This window comes from Saccostrea echinata, unplaced genomic scaffold (genome assembly GCF_033153115.1).
Source record: "Saccostrea echinata isolate AGI-Se365-2 ecotype Australia unplaced genomic scaffold, CSIRO_AGI_Sech_v1 ptg000001l, whole genome shotgun sequence".
In the NCBI taxonomy this organism is placed as follows: domain Eukaryota; kingdom Metazoa; phylum Mollusca; class Bivalvia; order Ostreida; family Ostreidae; genus Saccostrea; species Saccostrea echinata.
In genome coordinates, this window is record NW_026889750.1 from 46,748,092 (window position 1) to 46,768,130 (window position 20,039).

At 33.1% G+C, this 20,039-nt stretch overlaps 1 protein-coding gene across 1 annotated transcript; it reads left to right on the forward strand.

Annotated features, from left to right (window-relative positions):
* Positions 1-2,269: 2,269 nt before the first annotated feature.
* On the forward strand, positions 2,270-5,293 carry LOC133180182 (uncharacterized). The gene is made up of 2 exons (XM_061314751.1): positions 2,270-2,369; positions 4,684-5,293. The coding sequence occupies exons 1-2, from the start codon at positions 2,288-2,290 to the stop codon at positions 5,010-5,012; spliced, it is 411 nt and encodes a 136-aa protein (XP_061170735.1). The 5' UTR covers positions 2,270-2,287; the 3' UTR covers positions 5,013-5,293.
* Positions 5,294-20,039: the final 14,746 nt, after the last annotated feature.

Sequence of the window (20,039 nt, forward strand, 5' to 3'; positions counted from 1 at the left end):
CTAGAAACCTTTACCATTGTTTTGCTTTATCAAATATCTTTAAATGATACTACTTATTAGCAGACCTATCTTTGTATTCATATGAAGTAGACTTCTACATGAAAAGAGATGCCTGCGTGGCGCAGTGGTTAGAGCGTCTGCTCTAGAGTCGTGAAGTAAGGAGTTGATCCTTACGTCGCAGGTTCGAATCTCACTGTGGGACGTGGAGACCGGTCCTTCGGATGAGACCGTATAAACCGAGGCCCCGTGTCGAAGTAGGTGCTGGCACGAAAAAGATCCCTCACTGCTCAATGGCCGTAAGTGCCGAGTATATGACAAAATTTGCAGGTCTCCACCGGCAAGTGGTGGCGTCTCCACATGAATGAAAAATTCTCGAGAGGGACGTTAAACAACATACAATCAATCAATCAATCTACATAAAAAGAGGAGGTCTCTTGCTGTGGCCTTCGGTTCAGCATTTGGATATATCGACGACGCTTAATCAATTAACAATATTCATTTTCATTCCTAGCTTGATTCGATATGTCCCTCTGAAATCGAAATAAAGAATACCACAAGTCTGGAACATCTGTTTCATATTTGGATATTTTACTAGATCTAGAAATAGATGTAAATGGTAACCTAGCGGCAAAACTTTATGATAAACGTGATGACTTTAACTTTTCTACTGTCGGATTTTCTTGTTTGTGTGTGTATGCCCTTATCGCCTGCATATGGAGTTTGTGTCTCCAGGTTTGTTTGTTACGCCGGAGCGAGCTCCACGTACGAACAATTTCTAAATCGAGGCAGGCTATTGACAAACAAGGTGATGAAACAAGAATGTCGGCAGTCTCGTTTGGGGTCAGCATTTCGAGGGTTCTATGGTTCGATGCAGTGGACTGGTCGGCAGGTACGGTCTGTCGCTGGATCGAGTGCCGGCTGGCGTTTTTCATGTAGATTGTTGGGCCATTGTTTCCGCAATGAATTGTCTGCGTTTTTTTTTCCTTTTGCCCGATCATGACAATGGGTGACTGGTCGACAGGGGATGCTAACTCTTCCATGGCACCTGATCCCACCTCTGATGCTTTAAGAGGTCCTTGCTTGATCTGCTCCAAATTTGTATTGTTTCAATGGACTTTTATGCCTGATTGCTGTTCGTTATCTCCATATTTCATAGTTTAGTCAGAAATAAGTGTGGACGGTTTTAAATAAATCGTACATGCTATTCTTCTGTCGAAATTGCAAGGAAACACTTGCCGTAACCTTCAACTCGGCATTCAGGCATTTCGTAAAATCCATTGTCGTTATAATGACCTTATAAGCAAATATAGCCAACCTATGGGTCGTATTTTGGCTGACTAGTTCCCTACCAATTGTTAGACATTTGTTTTTATAATAAATTTGACTACGGAATGTTTCGTCTACTTAATCAATGCATAGGGCTCACGGCGGGTGTGGCCGGTCAACAGGGGATGCATACTCCTCGTAGGCACCTGATCCCACCTCTGAAACTTCCAGGGGTCTGTGCTTATATGCCCTGTTCACAGACTTGTATTATTTGAAGTTTTTATGAGATCGATCACTGTTTATTATCTTCACCCTGTTTCATTTTTCAATTATCAAATAACGGCTTTTCTTTCTTAGCCTACGCTTGTTTGTGTTGTCAACATTGCTCTAAAGAGTCCTTATTCATAAAGCATGATAAAATAAACGGATGTTCAAGAAAGCTCTAGGATTGAATTTCGGCGATATTACACCCAAAACTTTGAAATATTATATAACAGCTTTGCCTTCACATAAATTTTTAGCATTAAAAGTGAAAGTAATAGATTTTTAGATAAGGTCTTCAAAATTCTTGTCAGGAGAAAGAACCCTGACTGAGATAAATTAATAAATAATTATCTCTTGGAAGTAAGAATTGATAAACCAAACAGCCAGTTTTTTAGTCAGTCACTCTTTCAGCTAACAGATTTACCACAGACAGTAAGAATGAATTAAAATACACACACATATACACAAATAGGATTATCTATTTTTGAAAGACCGAAATATTAAATATACTATTATATCTCGAATTTAAAAATTAAATTAAAAAATATTGAAATTTTAAATATTTTACGATTATCTTTCTTATTGGAATAATTGTTGTTAATTTCTACTAGAGAATACGAAGACCGCACCCACAACAATGCTGCATGCTTCAGCACAAGGTGAATATTACAACACCCACAAGACCGCACCCACAACAATGCTGCATGCTTCAGCACAAGGTGAAGATTACAACACCCACAAGACCGCACCCACAACAATGCTGCATGCTTCAGCACAAGGTGAATATTACAACACCCACAAGACCGCACCCACAACAATGCTGCATCCCTCAGTGCAAGGTGAATATTACTACAGGATTCTTTATTTGCATTCTTATTCCTGTCCTTTAATGATAAAAAAATGGACGTTTTACCTCCAGATATTCACTGTTCTGATTGCATTTCCTTATTATAAGTAGGTCTACCGCGACTCCATTTTCCAATGCAATGGTAGGATTTTCAACAATGAATATATTTTTCTCTTTGTTTCGAAATATGCTTTTTGAAAATTAACAGTCAAGAAGTTGCATGTTTACCTTCCCAGATATGATTAAGTGTAAAATAATGTTTTGTCTTGTCCGTGTCTGTTTGTCGTTTGTCTGATTATCCTTAAAATAGTTAAGAACTAATTTGGATGCAACTTTAGCAAAGAGTCTATCTTTAATGAAGTATAATCAATAAGGTGTGGACTCGGCTTTAAATTCTCTCTCTTTCTCTCTCTGTTGTCTTTGGTCTTGCGCTAGTGAGCATTCAGTGAGTATTAAGATTCAGTGAGGTTTCAAAAAGCATTCAATAAAAATACGGATAGATAAATTTATATCACTCTGTCACTTAGGATTGGCAACACTGTTATATGAAAAGACATGTATAATTTGTTTGCAAGAAGGTTTTTCAAAACGGCTTGGACACATACAATATTATACAATTATTCCTGTTTTTTGAGGTCAATACGATGATTTAGACACCTAAGGAGTACAATATTCACCGAGCCCTTCGGGCTTAGGGCTCAAAAAACAGCAATAACTGTTTTATTATATATGATTATCTATTTTTGGTCCAATGTAGAATAAATAATTCCTTATATTGACCTGGGAATAATTCCTTATATTGACCTGGAATGTCACATGCAGGTCAATATAACGTAGTATTTTTCTAACATTGTTGGATCTCAGCAAATCAGAAAAGTGGGAATTATTCAATCATATAATAATTTCGTTTATATAAAGAAACACGCATGCGAGTGCAATAATATTTTTATGTACATCGTGATATATATATGTCATATAACTCGTGTATATATATATCAGCAAAAATGCTTTGTATATTCAAAACACAGAACCCAAAATAACGTTAAGCCAGATTCATAGTTTTATACTTAACGTACGGAATTTCGTATTTTCATCACTTTCACTTCTTGTAGCTTCTCCCAAATTGAACACACCGTCTGAAAACTGATTATAATGAACTTGAAATATTCTGTGATTATTCGAGTTTAGGCAGATATTCTTCTATTCATTTTCTCCTTGTCGCTCTTCCTATTGGAAATAAATATTCTCTCCTGTGAGAGAATGAAAATAAATAATCGGATTCGACAACCCCCCCCCCCCCCTCGAGAATCAAATGGTCGTCCCTTGGCAAGCACGTAAATAGAGGAACCCAGTTTGAGTTTGTAGAGAGTATGCGAATGGAATTGTGGGAAGGTCACCAGACTTAGTTTGTGTTGGGCATCTGAAACATCTCGCTCGTTTTGAATACTTTACAGACTTAAACTTGACCAATAAAATCCTTCATAACGAAATAAATAAACAATTCTCGGATACAATACAAATGAAAAATTATCGCATACAAATATAAGAAATTGTACAATACAAATAAGAAATTTTACAATGCAAATGGAAAATATAGAATACAAATAAATGTTATACAATCCAAATGGAAAATTATAGAATCCAAATGGAAAATTATAGAATCCAAATAGAAAATTATACAATCCAAATAAAAAATATACAATACAAATGGAAAATTATACAATACAAATGAAGAATTATACAATACAAATGAAAAATTATACAATACAAATAAAATTTATACAATACAAATGGAAAGTTATACAATACAAATGGAAAAAATCGAATATTGCAACATTTGACATGCACTAAATAACGCCATTGTCCACGAAGTTTTTTGGAAAGCCCTCGTATTCTTAACAAAAATGTTTGCATGGAGTGTACCTTGATAGAGTTTTGCACTGACTGAAGTTTCAGAACAGTTATTTGATAATGAATTTTTAATTTTTAATACGATACTGTATCGACGCCCGGTAACAATACGAAATTGTGTTTGAAAACTTTAAATTCAATTGAAAAGCGACAGCTAAACTTTTTCATAAGTCGTCTTTATTCAAATTGTGTTTTTCAATTATATTATTCATAACTAAATGAATGACTTCCAAAATTAGTCTCAACATAGCTGTGTGATTATGTTTCATTCGGACTTCTCACTTAGATATTGAAATTTTCAATTTGTATGTAATTTATAGGAAATTAATCACACAAAAATTCTTAATTTCTGGAAATTGAGTTAAGTAACAAGATCATTTTCTTGATATTCACAGAAGTCATGTGTCCCTGTTCATGTGATTACATGGACAAAATCGAGTACTGGGACAATGAAACAAACCAGCTGAGACAGTACTATGAACTGAGTCAAAGGTTGGCTCAACTCAAACGCCTCCTCAGCGTGAACACAAAAAATCTCTCCTCAACCGTAAACAAGAAGATCAGCGCTGACGATGAGCGACCATCTGCCTCTGTAGCAGGTTACGTGGGAGCTGCCTTTATAGCCTTAGTTCTTGTTGGAATAGTCCTGGCTGATGTTCCTGTGTTGATTAGACAGACTTGTAGACTCCTGAAAGACATCCGAAAACTGTGTGTTCGAAAATAAATTACACTGTTGTGTGTCATTTTGTATCAGTTACACTGGTCTCTATTTTTTTTAAATTTACTTTATGTACAATGTACTTTCAACCTTATTCTGAAAAGTCAAAGTAAGCGAACATCAAATTCTTCCTAGTCTATTTATGGGAAGCTGCAACCGTTTATTGGCAATCACTTAATTCCCATCTCTATTTTTTTTTTAAAGTAAATAAAATATTTTTTGGAGTATTTCATTTTTCTTTGGCTAATAAAGATAATATTGAATTAAACATCCAATGTTATTTTCAAGTTTTCAACGTTTTTCTTAACGTTACTATTGTATGTGCACGAATTTATTTTTCTTTAACATAAGAAAAATTGTACATTTGTATAATAAAAATTGTTACAGGCCTTGTACAGGTAGATTTACAAAATATGTATTTTGTATAAAACGAGCATCGTATATTCGGCAAATCTTGACAACGTGAATTTCAAATGCTTGCATATTGTTAATAAGTATGGTGTACATGCTTTTAAAACATACATGTATATGAATATGTGTTCTTTGTTATACTTGCAAAAGTTCTGTTTTTGTCAATTAATCAACATTATTATGGCAAAGTTATGCATCTTCTCCTGTTAACAGGTACAATTGTTTCCGGTGAATTTAGCTTGAAATATTTCATTTGTATATTCAATATTCTCAATTTATCATCACTTTTATAGAAATTTGTTGTTTTTTTTTTTTTTTTGTATTCATATAAAGCATAATTTATTCAAAAACGTTTAAATGAAAAGAAAAAGTCTCCTGCTGTGGCCTTCAATTCGACATTTAGATATATCGACGACATTTTTATCGATTACAATATTCCTTTTCTTTCCTACGTTGAAGATAACGAACAGTATTCAGGTTTAAAAGTCCATCAAACAATACAAAATAGGAGCAGAGTAAAGACGGACCTCCAAACATCAGAGGCGGGATCAGGTGCCATGGAGGAGTGAGCATCTCTTTGAACTCAAAATAAAAGACACCACAGAGTCTGACACATCTGTTGCAAATACAATCTATCGTTAAGTTTAATGTTGACTGACGTTTTTCATACAAATTATTAGTGCTATATTCTCATACTGAATCGTCTACGATTTTTATTCTTTACCCGATCATGATAGGGAGCACACCGCGGGTGTGACCGGTCGACAGGGGATGCTTATTCTTCCATGGCACCTGATCCCATTTCTGATGAATTTAGAGGTCCGTGTTTGCTCTACTCAAAATTTGAACTTGGTTACTGTTCCTTATCTTCATATTGCATCGTTAATTTTGGAAAAATGTTTCAGTGTAATATTTGATGGTAAATGAAAGTAATTGAGTAAGGAAAAAGTGTCATAGCAAAGTACAAAATGTAACAGTTATTTATGTATTTATATTCCACTAACACTTGAATATTGTGTTTATGCCTCCAAACTGATTCGATACCCAAGAACGATCAATTTTGAAACTAAGGAATGCTACTGAAAAATAAGTTGATATTACAAGAAATACAACCCCGTTTTGAGTAAGCATTTCGTAAATTCCAGTATCGTTATAATGACCTTGATTGCAAATACATCCTATCGTATTTTGAAATCTTTCATACCAGTTCTTAGGGTATAGTTTGTTCTAAATTTAGCTACGGATAACTCCGTTTTACTGATCAATACATAAAGCTTACGGTGGGTGTGACCGGTCAACAGCGGACGCTTACTCCTCCTAGGCACCCGATCCCACCTCTGGTGTTTCCAGTAGTCCGTGTTAACATTTCGGAAATTTCCTTTTCAGGGAAGTCTCCATGAACTGTAGATTAAAACTTGTACAAATCATTCCATCAAGGTTGTGGGGCCAGAGTATACAGGGCCAAGAATATAAAGGGAAATTTAAATAGAGCTTATCAACAGTACCACAATTAGTTGTGCAAAGATACTAATACATTCAGTTGGTGGAGATTCATGTAGTTTTATTATATATCAGCAAAGCTGAAATTATTTTAACCACATTAATTTAGCATGTTTTATCACCGATACTAATGATTGATTGATTGAATGTTGCTTAACTTCCCATTCGAGAATTTTTCACCCATATATAGAGACGTCAACGTATGCCAGTGAAGGGCTTAAAATTTTAACCTATAATCGGCACTCAGGGCCATTGAGCAGTGAAGGTTCTTGATCGTGCCAATTGGACCTCAGTTTTTAAGGTCTCATCCGAAAGACCGTTGACTTTCGCTTCTAATACCCAGCGCCTGGCGAAGGAACAATCCCTACCTATGGTTATCTTAGGTTTGACTCGAGGAATCGAATCCTAGCCTGCCGATCACGAGGACTACCGATAGTAAAAACCTCTTTTAAGAAAGGGGTCACAATATAGGTTGCTTATAGACAAGTTGCTTATTATTTGATTTGAGTGATATCTTTGCTACGTTTCCTCTCGCAACGTAATAATGTGACTACAGCTCTTCCAAACTACAGAGGAATACTAAGAACTAAAGTAAATAAATTCACTTCAATTTTTCAACCTTTGTTTGTTTATTCAATTTATTAGTCTGGGGTACTCAGGATTTACATATCATTGCAACTGCTGTAATAAAATTTTGTGATTTATACGACTATATGTAAATAATATGTGGATATGTAATATTGGCGAAGAAAAGATTTAAAATTGTATACCAAGTATTACATTTAATGAAATCCGTGTGTATGTAAACTTTCGGATCATATAAATAGACAAGGTAGAAATAATTTTATGAAATACGTATATTTATAATAATAAAGTTTTCCCAAAATTTCTAATATGGATTGTGAAAATGTGGTATAAGATTTTCATTGTAAATATTTATAAATACATCACTTATTAAATAGAAAAAAGATGTATTAGTTTTGTTGATTTCTGTTATGCTATTCGATAACATATTTACCTGAAATTCAGTTTGATTTCAGCAATGATTGAAGTCAAATACTGCTTTCATTGATGTTCACAAAACTGAATTATGGCTTAAATTTAGGAAGAACACAGGAGATCATTTCACAAAAACAAAACAAAACAAAACAAAAACAAAACAAAACAAACAATATGTAAATAAAAGACTGTGTATGGAGACGTTCAAAGTTAAAATTTAATCAGATTCTTTTTATTAATATTTATGACTGACAAGGATGACCTGCTATCTTCAAAAACAAACACACCAGCATTCATCTACTTTAGAAACTAGTAGTCAATTAATATACTTTATTTTTATTTAAAAAAAATGAAAATTTTCTAAATTGTTTTTGTCTTACAGCGTGTGCTTTACGGTGGATAACATATGTTATCAAATATTTTATTTAATTTCTAAGCAATTCAGAAATCAGATTTTGACCATAACCTTTTTGATTTTCCCCTTTTTGCTCAGCCTGCAGAAATTAAGTGTAATATTGGTTTGGGATGAATCATAGTATGATGCTGAAAATCTTCTCTTTTTTGTGTACTTACAGAGAAAAGCAAATAGTACATGTATTTTCTTATCCAATATTTGGAAATCAATGTATTCATTAGGGAAGGCAATCGAATACAGAATTGCCAATCGTTACCTGCAAGACGTTCCGACCGATTAACCGTTTAATCTTATAAAAGATATACATTGTTTTTAGATATTTTTTTCTATTCATGTACACAATTAACTGAAAAAGAAATTAGTAATATTTTGTTTCTGCTTGATCAGAATACTGTATATATTTATTTCAATTTAAATAGGTAAAGAAAAAGAAAGAAAACCATGAATACGAATGAGAGATGACAGTCATTAATTTAAATTAATCACCGTTTCTTTTTTAGTCGCACAGTTTATGCTTCATTGTCACCTTAATTAGAACCAATTTGCAATATCACACTTAATTTACAGTTTGTTTAATAATATAGTCTGATAGATATCTGGAAAGGATAGACAGGATAAGATACACATTATAATCAGTTCACTGTACTCAGTGGTGATTTAATTAATATCAATTAAGAAATACAGGACTGGCTTGGTATTGACAGGATGTTAAAATAGTAATTAACTCTTCACAAACGGACCAATTAACCCTTAATCTTAATCCAAAGAGGAATTATTAAGTACATGTAGATATCAATGTTCAAAGATTTTTTGAAAATTGAATTTTTTGGAAATTTTGTTCAAATTTCAACATCTTACTTTTTCGACTTTTCCAACCGATGACCATTGTTCCGATCCGACCGAGTAATCAGTTAACTGGTTACGAATTGCCATCCCAAGTATTCATTTATCATGAGAGTTTACAGTCTTTTTCGAGAATGCTAACTATGTTTTAAATCTAAAAGCTAATATTTGTATACGCATGCATGAAAATAAATAAAAAATTATTTACATAATACTGTTCACTTTTTAAAATATTCTTTGAAAGAGATTGGATGTTTTAGTCTCTAGTGAATAATATCCATTTCGCAAAATCTCAATACTCTCTTTTTCAAATTTATCCGGAGTAAAAATATTTTTCAATTTTTCAATTTATTCGGTTAGCAAAAGCGTGCTCTGAGTACAATCAATTTTTAACCGAGTCAGGACACTGACAAATAAGGTGATGCTACAAGGCTTTCTTTTACAATCTTTTTAAAGTAAGCATTTCACGAAATTTAATGTTCGTTATAATGACCTTTTTGCAAACACAATTATCCTTGGATCGTATTTTGGCTGATATGTCTCATACTAATTGTTAGGTCGTTGATTTTACTATTGATGACTTACCGGTAGTCTATTTTTTGCGACATTCATTTTTGCAAGATGGTGAGTTCGTATTTAAGGGCAAGAAAAATGTTTCTGAATTTCGGTTTTCACTGTAACTTCGTGAGAATGAAATTTTTGCGAGCAGGCTGTCTCGTCTTATATAATGCGTTATAACGCAAAAAATAAAAAAAGAAATTCTCAGGAATAAAAAGGTACGGTGCTGAATATCTAGGTTAAACAGATACAAAAATACATTATTGTGTTTTAAGATATTATTCCAGCTAAGCCATCCAATTAGTAAAACAGTTCTTTAACGCATAAAATAATACACTTTTAGAATATATATGCAAGGGAACTCTCAGTAAGATAAATAAAAAAAGTTCTCCCAGCTCTGCAAAGATGATATTTTACAACAGTTTCTTTGTTCTTTAGTAATACCTGAATCTTTTGCTTATCAAAAATTAAGTAGCTCAAATAACATTTTTGAAAACCTATATTAACCAGTCCAAAACACAATACCTTTACCTAATTAGTTTTCACTGAAAAAGTACAGATGTGGTATTAAGTATTCCAGTGTGTGTTCTATCGCATATGTCAGGGCATTCGTCTTTTCTTTATGACAAAAGCCTACCTTCTTACAATCATGATGCATTATTTCATTACAATGTCGTATTTTAAGTTTGCTTTAACATTATTCCTGATTTTGCTTCGGTATCCAATATATACAAGTGGTATTGGTGGAAGTGGGCTAAATTTTATACATGTAATCATTTTAAATTCATTGCTAAAAGTAACATTCCTGCTTTAAATGTTACTTTCAATTCAATAAGTACATGAATGTTTGTGACACAATGTAAATTTTCTTTAAGGTATAACAGTCTGTGAGCAAAATCAGTTTAGGGGAAATTGCAATAAAGATGCTCTTTGTCTGTGCTACATTGGATTGTGGTGTACATCAAGTGTTTCTTCCATAAGCGGAATTCTGTCTTCGGTTAACTTCGTTGGTGATATTTGTACATGAGATGGTGGTAAGTATTGAAACATGATTGATAGGTTAATGATTTAAATACATTTATATAATTATTTGTACTTAATGTAAGGGTCTACTCATGAAGAAAAACAATTTCCTTAAAAAATTGCAGGAGAAAAAGAGAAATTGATAGTGTATCCATTCAAAACGATTTTGTGTCAATGTAGAAATAATTTTTAAATTATTTTAACTCTTTCGCTTTTGATCTCCATTAAGTCCCTCTAAACATTACAATCTCTCATTCAAATTCAATATTTAAATGCTAAAGTCTCTCATGCGTTTTAATGTTTGCTTAGAGCATTGTTCTTAATCCAAAGAAATAATGTTCTGTAAATTAAATTAAATTTTTAAAACTAAAACAAAATTCAATTTTAATAATCTTTGAACTTTCAATGTATCGTGCGATATAACATTGACCAAAATAAAACAATATTCAGGGTTACAACAATTTGAGGCCAGCTTTCATGATTAAAACATCATAAAAGGCAGCGAGGGAAATATAGTCTCCTGCCAAGGTGAACCATAAATTTGTTATTTCCCGAGTACCCAGGAAAATGTGTGTGTTCAAGTTCTAATGAATTGAGCTAATAATCCTAGAATCAAGTTGAAAAATCATCTAGTAGATAAAACTTGATTTGAAGAATGTTACAATTACATTGATAATAAATTCAATTATTATACTTCTGTTAAAATGTTTCCTATATAAAGTAAAGAAGGTAAAATAACTCTTTATAGTCTGAAAGTTTCCACGCATAGCAAAGCTATACCCCTGGGAATAGTTTGTGCTACCCACCCCTCGGAAAATTTTCATGCAATTTTTGCCACCAATTTTGATTTCCTATAATCAATCTAAAGACTGATGATGTCATCCTGACTTCAATAGCATTGAGACGTCATCAGGATTTCAGCTCATTACAGCAGTGTTATCTTATTCCAAATACTTGTTCAAAACTTAAGTAATTATTCTTTTCATGTTTTGCCTATGAAACTGTAGTATCAGGTGATACAAACCCTCAGAAATTATGATCTACATCAGTATAATAAAACGCTTATCCACTGGCTGTGAGTGGGATAGCTCTTTCATCAAACCCTTGACAGGAACTATTCCCCTCGGGCAAGCCATCAGGGAATAGTTCCTGTCGCGGATTTGATAAAAGAGCTATCCCACTCACAACCAGTGGATAAGTGTATACTACTGCATTTCTGGATATCTTTGTTCTTTTTTGTATTAATATGGCACTTCCAATTAATTGTTGTTAAAGGGAAGATTTATTGTTCTTTTTAATAATTTCATCCCCTATCCGGACACCTCTGAATATAAACTTTGCTAAAGAAATCTGGTTTCCAAATCAATCTAGTTTTATTGACCTATTCCCAGAGGCAGCCTTCCTAAAAGAAGATATTGACATTTTTAATAGCTCTGCACATGAACGTTCACTAAAAAATATGGAGTTTTGTTTTTAAGTGCATTTTTTGGTTTATTTTTTTTTTTTAAAAGCATCAATATTTACAGACTCTGAAATTATTGTTTCCTGAAGATATCTTTGTGCAAATATTGTTTAAAGGTTTTGCCTTTTCACAGTTGTTTTACCCATTTTTTATAATAATTTTATTATTTTCATCAGTAGTTAAAGAGAAAGATAGACATTGCGAATTATCCTCATAGCGACATTTGACCAGAAAATTATCAACCGATTTTTTTAACGAAATAGAATTTTCATGAGGTGAAGATAATAAGATAGTGTACGGTTTTGTTTGAATATTTGTTTAAATTTTGTTATTGACACTTATATTTCCTCTACATTGGACCCCCTATTAACCACTCCTAAATGAAATTCAGTTTGCTTTATCCTTACAGGGACTTCCATACAAAAGTGTGTAAACGAGCAGCTATACCTCGGTATGTATATTCTATATTAAAACATATGGTGTTATTTCTATTATATTCCATTTACGGTGAGTTTCATGACTTAAAATATAATTTTGTCAATATTTTAAAGAATTATTAGGTTTCTTGACATTTATATCATACCTGCATTCCTCCCATAAAAATCGGGAACAATAAATACGTCCATCCGTAACTCTCAAATATGTGTACTATCTTTCCAATAATGTTTGATTGTTGTAGCTGTTATACTTCAACTTGTCCTCTACGGATAAATGAGACAAGCAGGTGAGTGGAATTTTTTTCTTTCAAAACAAAAAGAAGTATTGCTTTTCTATATTGGTCATATATATTTGTATATTTACTTTTAAAAAGTGACACTGAGAAAGTATCACGTCATTTATCACGCATTCGTCTCGGAATTTCTGCATTGCTAATGATGTGCCTATACTGTAGGTCATCAAATTTTCGTGACGCTTTAATTACTTGGTTTTTTGTTATTCATAAGCGAAACAAAATTTTCCTTATTTCTGGTTATTGTTGTACATAATCTATACTTATAAAAATTTAAGAGAGAATAAAATTTTCGAGAGCACACCTTCTTGCTAATTACGCAAAACTAAAGTTCTTGCGAATAGAAAGTGATTTACATAATTTCAAATGATTTGGAATGGAGAGGGCAAGGTCACCAAAGGAGACACCCCTAAAACTGACCACTAAACTTTTGTGGTCTAGCAGCATGTTGATCAACAATTTTGTGCTACAATTTGAATCAGTGATGCGATAAGTGTCACTGTTTATGATATAGTGTTCTAAATGGGATTTATATATTATTTCTAAATTCGTATGCCTAAGAGTCAATACTGAGTGCATTACCAAGTTCAGTTCACGAGACACAATCAGAAACCTGTCCAGTCTATAGTAAAACCCATATCGATAATGACTGATTGACATGCCTGGACATAAAGCTCAAAACCGATTTAGGTATGGACAAGGTGACCAATTTTCCCTTTCGTCACCCAATTATGGTGACCAGAACCCTAGCAAACTCCAGCGTCCAAACTCTGGTTCCTCAATCTCTATAGATCAGGACATTTCTTTTTTAAAAGTTATACTGGAAAATGCCAGTGAATACCCCGGATACCCGAAGAAATTTAACTCCTCGATTCTCAGTAACTCTAAAATAACAGAAATATTTCTACCTATATCAAGAAATTAATGAACTAAAGCAATATTCTAGAAAAAAAAACTGGTTCAAGATTTCTGGGATTCCGGAACCTTTGAAGGGCAAGAAGAAGACACTGACAAGATTGGACTAAATATTATTAACAAATGCATTTTAGCACGCTGAGGGTTTTTTTTTTCCTTTGACCTCATGTTTGGAAGTCACCGCTCAGAGGCTGCAAATTTAGACCAACTACTAAACACTCATGGTCATAAAGCTGTGAAAGATCCAACCAGCAACGTCATTATAAGGATCAACGTTTTACTTCGTAACTCTAGAACAAAACGCATTCACCACAGCGTCACCAGGACGACCTGCATCATCGGGGAGTGCAGATTCAAGGTGGTTTAAATCAAAACCCCTGGAAATTGATAGGACCTCGGTGTCAAAAGTTTATACGAGGGCATATTTAGTAAAAGATCTTTAAAATACCAGAAGTGCAATATCTTGAATCATTTCATCATTCAAGTTTCTCAATATAAAGCAGATTCAAATTGATCGAATAGTTTGGGATAAAATTTAACAGTGAATAAAATTAATATAAGCAAAAATATTAGAAGTCTGTTCTTAAAAACATTAGGGACACAATTACTCATTACAATTTGTAATTTCAATTGTAGTGATAATTACATGTTATTAAAATCATAGTCCTGGGTCAGGATGAGGCTGATTAGGGCTTTATTTAATATAACTCAACAGGAAGTTTAAAACAAATTGAAAAGTAGCAGGGGTAGGGTTCAATAATATTGATATGCAGCAATCATTTTCATGTTGTGTGGATGCAAATTTCGTTTAATTTTTTAAGTAATGGACTCTATGGTAATTACCCTAATGTTGAATATCCTGGTGGCAAAATTTTACAGAATACAGTATTCAGGAGAAAAATCTTCAGAATACGAAGGTCACGTTAAATATATTAATCTTCAGTATTCTCTTGTATTATGGATTCAACTTTGGTTATGTCATATTTCCTTAGAGCTAGGATGTAGATACAATAATGGGTTACTTTTGTATGTAAATAAAAGAGAACACATTTTTAAAATATCTGCTGAAGAGCAACAAGCTTAAGGTAGGTGACTAACGTTGTAGCATTATGGACTTTTGCGGGAATCACTAACTTTTACAGTCGTCGGTTTACTTTGACATTTAAACTTGTCTTATGTACGGAGGTACGGAATTGATAATAGATAAGAAAACCTTAATAGTGCATGGTTATGGGTATTTTGTTTTGGGCACTAACATGATTAACTGGTACGCAATTAATGCAAGAGATGATGGGAGGCAGAATTACATAGCTTAAATTACCTATTTGTGAGGGTTAGTAACTCCTTTTAATCTATTTTTTTTGAAGGAATCAAATACGGAAGAAAAAACATCCCGGAAAGAAAACTAAGCAAGAGTTGGCCAGTGTGGGAATGGAGGGAAATGGGGGTTGGGTGGTTACCGTTCCCTTCCTAGACAACGTAATATATGCTTTGAAATGGACAATTATTTTCGTTTTATTAACTGTTAAGCTTAATATTTACATCGCAAAAGAGCTTCCATATACTGTCCTGGTGTAAAAGTAAGCCGTCGATTGTAAAAGTCAGCGCTTCTCGCAAAAGTCCACAGTGTAGTCCATCGGCCTCTTGCCTTAAATTATCATGATGATACACTGTGTTTCATTTGTATTTCCATAATATCATTTATCAAAATTATTATATAGTTAGGCCATCTTTAAAAAAAATGTTTGTCCTCTCCCGACCGACTGACTAAAAATGGCCCAACTCAAATCTCTTTTGAAATCTCCAACGGTATTTTTTTTATTCATTCCTAAATTTTCCCGTCCAATCAACAACTATTTATATCATATGAAAGCTTCAATTTCAAAAAATTATAAAATTCAGCACTGATGTTAAAATTTTCTTGGAAAAAAAACTCACTACCTACCTACCAACCCAATTTTTTAGCTCTCCTGGTCAGAGACCATAAGAGCTTATGGGATAGTAAGGTGTCCGTCGTCTGTCTGTCTGTCTGTCCGTCAACAATTTTTCAAAACGCTACTCCTCCTACAATTTTGGTCTGATTTCAATATAACTTGGCACACAAGTAGACTACATTATGATACATAATGTAATGCACTTGTTTTTTATTTCGATGAGCAATGTTGCCATGGTTACTAAAAATAGAAATTACTGTGAAATTCCTTTAAAACGCTACTCATGCTACAGTTTTGGTCTGATTTTTATATATTTTTGGCACATAAGTAGACTACACTTAGATACATAATTAATTGCATCTGTATTTGATTTCAATGAATGGTGTTGCCATGGTCACTAAAAATATAAATATCTGTGAAATTCCTTGAAAACGCAATTTCTCCTACTGTTTTAGTCTGCTTTAAATATAACTTAGCACACAAGTAAACAACACTAAGATACATAATTTGATGAATTGGTTTGTGATTTTGATGAATGGTTTTGCCATGGTAACTAAAAATAGAAATTTTTGTAAAATTTCTTTAAAACATTACTCCTGCTACAGTTTTGGTGTGATTTCAATCTAATTTGGCACAAAATTAGACTACACTAAGATACATAATAGTGTGTATCGGTTTTTGATTTTAGTGAATGGTGTTTCCATGGTTACTAAAAATAGACATTTCTGTGAAATACTCTCAATATGCTACTCCTCCTACAGTTTTTGTTTGATTTCAATATAACTTGGCACATAAGTAGACTATATTAAGATACATAATTCTATTTATTGCTGCATGTTGCAAAGTTTCAAATCCGAGTGTTACTTTTCCTTTGTTATACTTACAGACCAGTAGAGCTACAGTCTCATCAGAGACTTCTGGTTTTAACCTAAGTCGGGAGAGGGAAAACAAACTTTTTAAAAAAAAAAAAAAAAAAAAGATGGCCTTACCATACTGCTAAACATCTCCATTATTTTTTTTTTGTTGATGTCAAATAAGATAATTATAATTATAATAATTAACTATTACAAATGAAACAAGTTGCACAGCGTTACTGCAGGTAATTTCTTATGGGGATTATAGACAGATGTAAATATAATTGTAATAGTGCGATTTTAAAAACACATGAAATAATAAACTGACTTTTATTATACATTTCTCAAATATGTGTTGTTGATCTTTTTCTGAACTGAATATTTTCCCTATAATTGATGACTCATTCATAGGCTATTTTTGTAGTTGTAGAATCATGATTAATCTTCCAGACTTCCTCTTATTCCCTGAGCGAAAAAAAGATTTTATAAGTAAGGACTGTACGAACATATGTAATTATGAAAATAATCATCCCTTTTAAGAAATATGATGATTTTATTCTTTTTTCCGTATTGATTCATTCAAATGTTATTTTTCTTACAAATGTTATTTTTGCAATTTGGGAAACTTAGTCTGATTCCTTAAGTGAAAAAATAACGATACAATTTCATAAGGATATTGATTTGTTAAAAAAAGTTAACATCGAAAAATGTATAGTGATCTGTTTGCAAGAAAAAAAAGGCAAATAAAGTCGTAAAAAATTGAATGAAGGATTTTCAATTAAATGTTATACTTACCATTGTTCAGCCACGAAAAAAAATGAGTAAAAGTGTTAAGTCATGCTATTGGAACATTTATAACTGATGCATCATGTTTGATTTTGTTATGATGAAATATATGGAGATAACGAACAGTATTCAAGCTCAAAAGTCCATTATACAATACAAAATAGGAGCAGAGCAAACACGGACCTACAAACATCAGAGGTGGGATCAGGTGCCATGGAGGAGTGAGCATCCCCTGCCGACCGGTCACACCCGCCGTGTGCTCCTTGTCATGATCGGGAAATAACTGAAAAATCCGTCGACAATTCAGTGTGTAAATAATGGCCTAACAATTAGTATGAAAAACGTCAGTCAGCATTTGACTCAATGATAAATTGTATTTGCTGACAAGGTCATTGTATCGACCATAGAACTTACGAAATGATGACTTTAAACGAGACAGCTGATATTCTTGTTTCATCAACTTATTTGTCAATAATTTACCTCGTTTTAGAAATCGTACATACGTAGAGCATGCTCTTGCGTATCGAATCAACTGAGAGATATATACCCCGTATGCAGGTGATGAAGGTATATTGCTGCATAAGTAAGAGAAGATGACGATTGAAAAGTTAAAGTCATCACGTTTATCATAAAGCTTGGTTGTTAGATTACCATTAACGTCTTTTTCAAGTAAAATATCCAAATATGAAACAGATGTGTCAGACTTTGTGGTATCTTTTATCTCAAGTTCACCAGGATATATCGTATCGACATAAGAATGAAAATAGCCATTGTTAATTGACAATACGTCGTCGATATATCTACATGTCAGTTAAAGGCCACAGCAAGTGTTTTCTTCTTTTCACGTAAAAGATTTTGGACAAATTCTGCTTCATATGAATACAAAAAAAGGTCTGCTAACAACGGGGCGCAATTGGTACCCATAGGGATTCCAATAGATTGTTGGAAGACCTGGTCTCCAAAAACCACATAGATATTGTCAATCAGAAACTCAAGCATCTTTTTAATGTCAACTTCAGAGTACTTGTGTGTAAAAACAGAATGTTTTTTAACAAAATAATTTTGCAAATGACCAATGACAAGGTAAGTATATTTACGAGTTCAATTTATATTGAAAAAGCAGCTGTCAATGATATCAAAAAGCCTGGACTTTAAGTTATCGTGCGGAATGGTTGTGTATAAAGTTGAAAAGTCGTAAGTTTTTAAGGTGTTGATTTTGGTAAAATCTTGTGATTTCAAATTTTCAAAAAGTTCCTTGGAATTTTTAAGTATCCACATCTGATTTACACCACTTCTCGAATATATTGTTCCACAGTACTCTTGAAGTTTCTCCTTCACCACTGTTAATATCTTAGTGAGGAGTAAAGATAGAGGCTTAGTTGAACATTTACTGGAACCCGTATGTATCTTTGTTTGTAAGGATTTTTATGAAGTTTCGGAATCCAATATAAATATGGTAATTCAAATTCATTTTGGTTGTTTGGAATATTAAAAATATTCAAAACTGACATATGATTTTGAAGAATTTCTTCCTTAGAAAGGGAACTATGAGCATAAGTTGGATTACCACTTGTAGAATTAAATCCAAGTTCCTCTAAAATACATTTAATATAATAAGCCTTACAAACAAAGACAATGTTGTTACCTGCTTTGTCAGCAGGGACCAGTACGTACTGATCATGTAATCTATCTAATTCTTTTTTCACTTCTGGATTATTAAATACAGAAGGATAGATGGTTTTCATATTGCATCTCAATCTTTTAATGCGCGATTTTAACATACATCTGATACATTTAATCCATTCTGACAAAGTGTCAAGGTCTTATTTTTCATGTCTGGCCCATCGCCTGGCGTAGTCCTCTACAGAATCTATAATATTTATGAAATTCCGACGCCAGTTGAAGGATCTGGGTTCCCTAAATTTAGGACCTTTTAAAATTAGTGATCTAAGGTCCTCATTATTAACTATATTAACGTCACCAGTAATAAAGTGTCCAGCAGGACTATAGATATAGGGCGAAGAAGAACATGAACACGATGGAGGATTATGTTTCAGATATTCGATATCCAGGCCCTGTAAAGTTTTCTTGTAATTAAAAAGTTTGGAAGCAATTGTCGATGTATATTTGTAGGAAATACAAGGTGTAGTCTTTAACTTGAAATATGGTGGAATACAAGACTGGACCCTTTTGTGATTGAGAATATTACTTATATTAACCGCGTCAATTCCTTTGTTGGCATATTGAAGTTTAAGGAAAAAACGGATTGTTTTAGCTGCATTTTCTTCAGTAAAACGCGGGGGTTTGAAAAGCCTATGATTGGCAATATCCGTAAGTACAGATCCGAGCCTATATTCTGGTGTCGAGGAATCAAAAAATGGACTTTCCTTGACCATTTCAAGAAGACTATTTAAAAGTTTCAAAGGGACAGAGTAAAGTTTGGTGCGAATATGATGTAGACCTAACTGTTGATTTACGTAAGGTAGTAATGAATCAAAAGAGACATCGTGTATTAAAGGTTTATTGTAAGACCGATGCCCATGGCTACGCTTACGTCTCCGTGTATGGTTAAAAAGTCCCATCACATTTACATTGTTACACTG

What these genes read in the sequence shown, in the direction of transcription:
- LOC133180182 (XM_061314751.1), top strand. Translation starts at nt 2,288, where the DNA reads ATGCTGCATGCTTCAGCACAAGGTGAATATTACAACACCCACAAGACC. An exon ending in GCTGCATCCCTCAGTGCAAG is followed by an intron (nt 2,370 to 4,683) that starts GTGAATATTACT and finishes TGATATTCACAG; the next exon opens with AAGTCATGTGTCCCTGTTCA.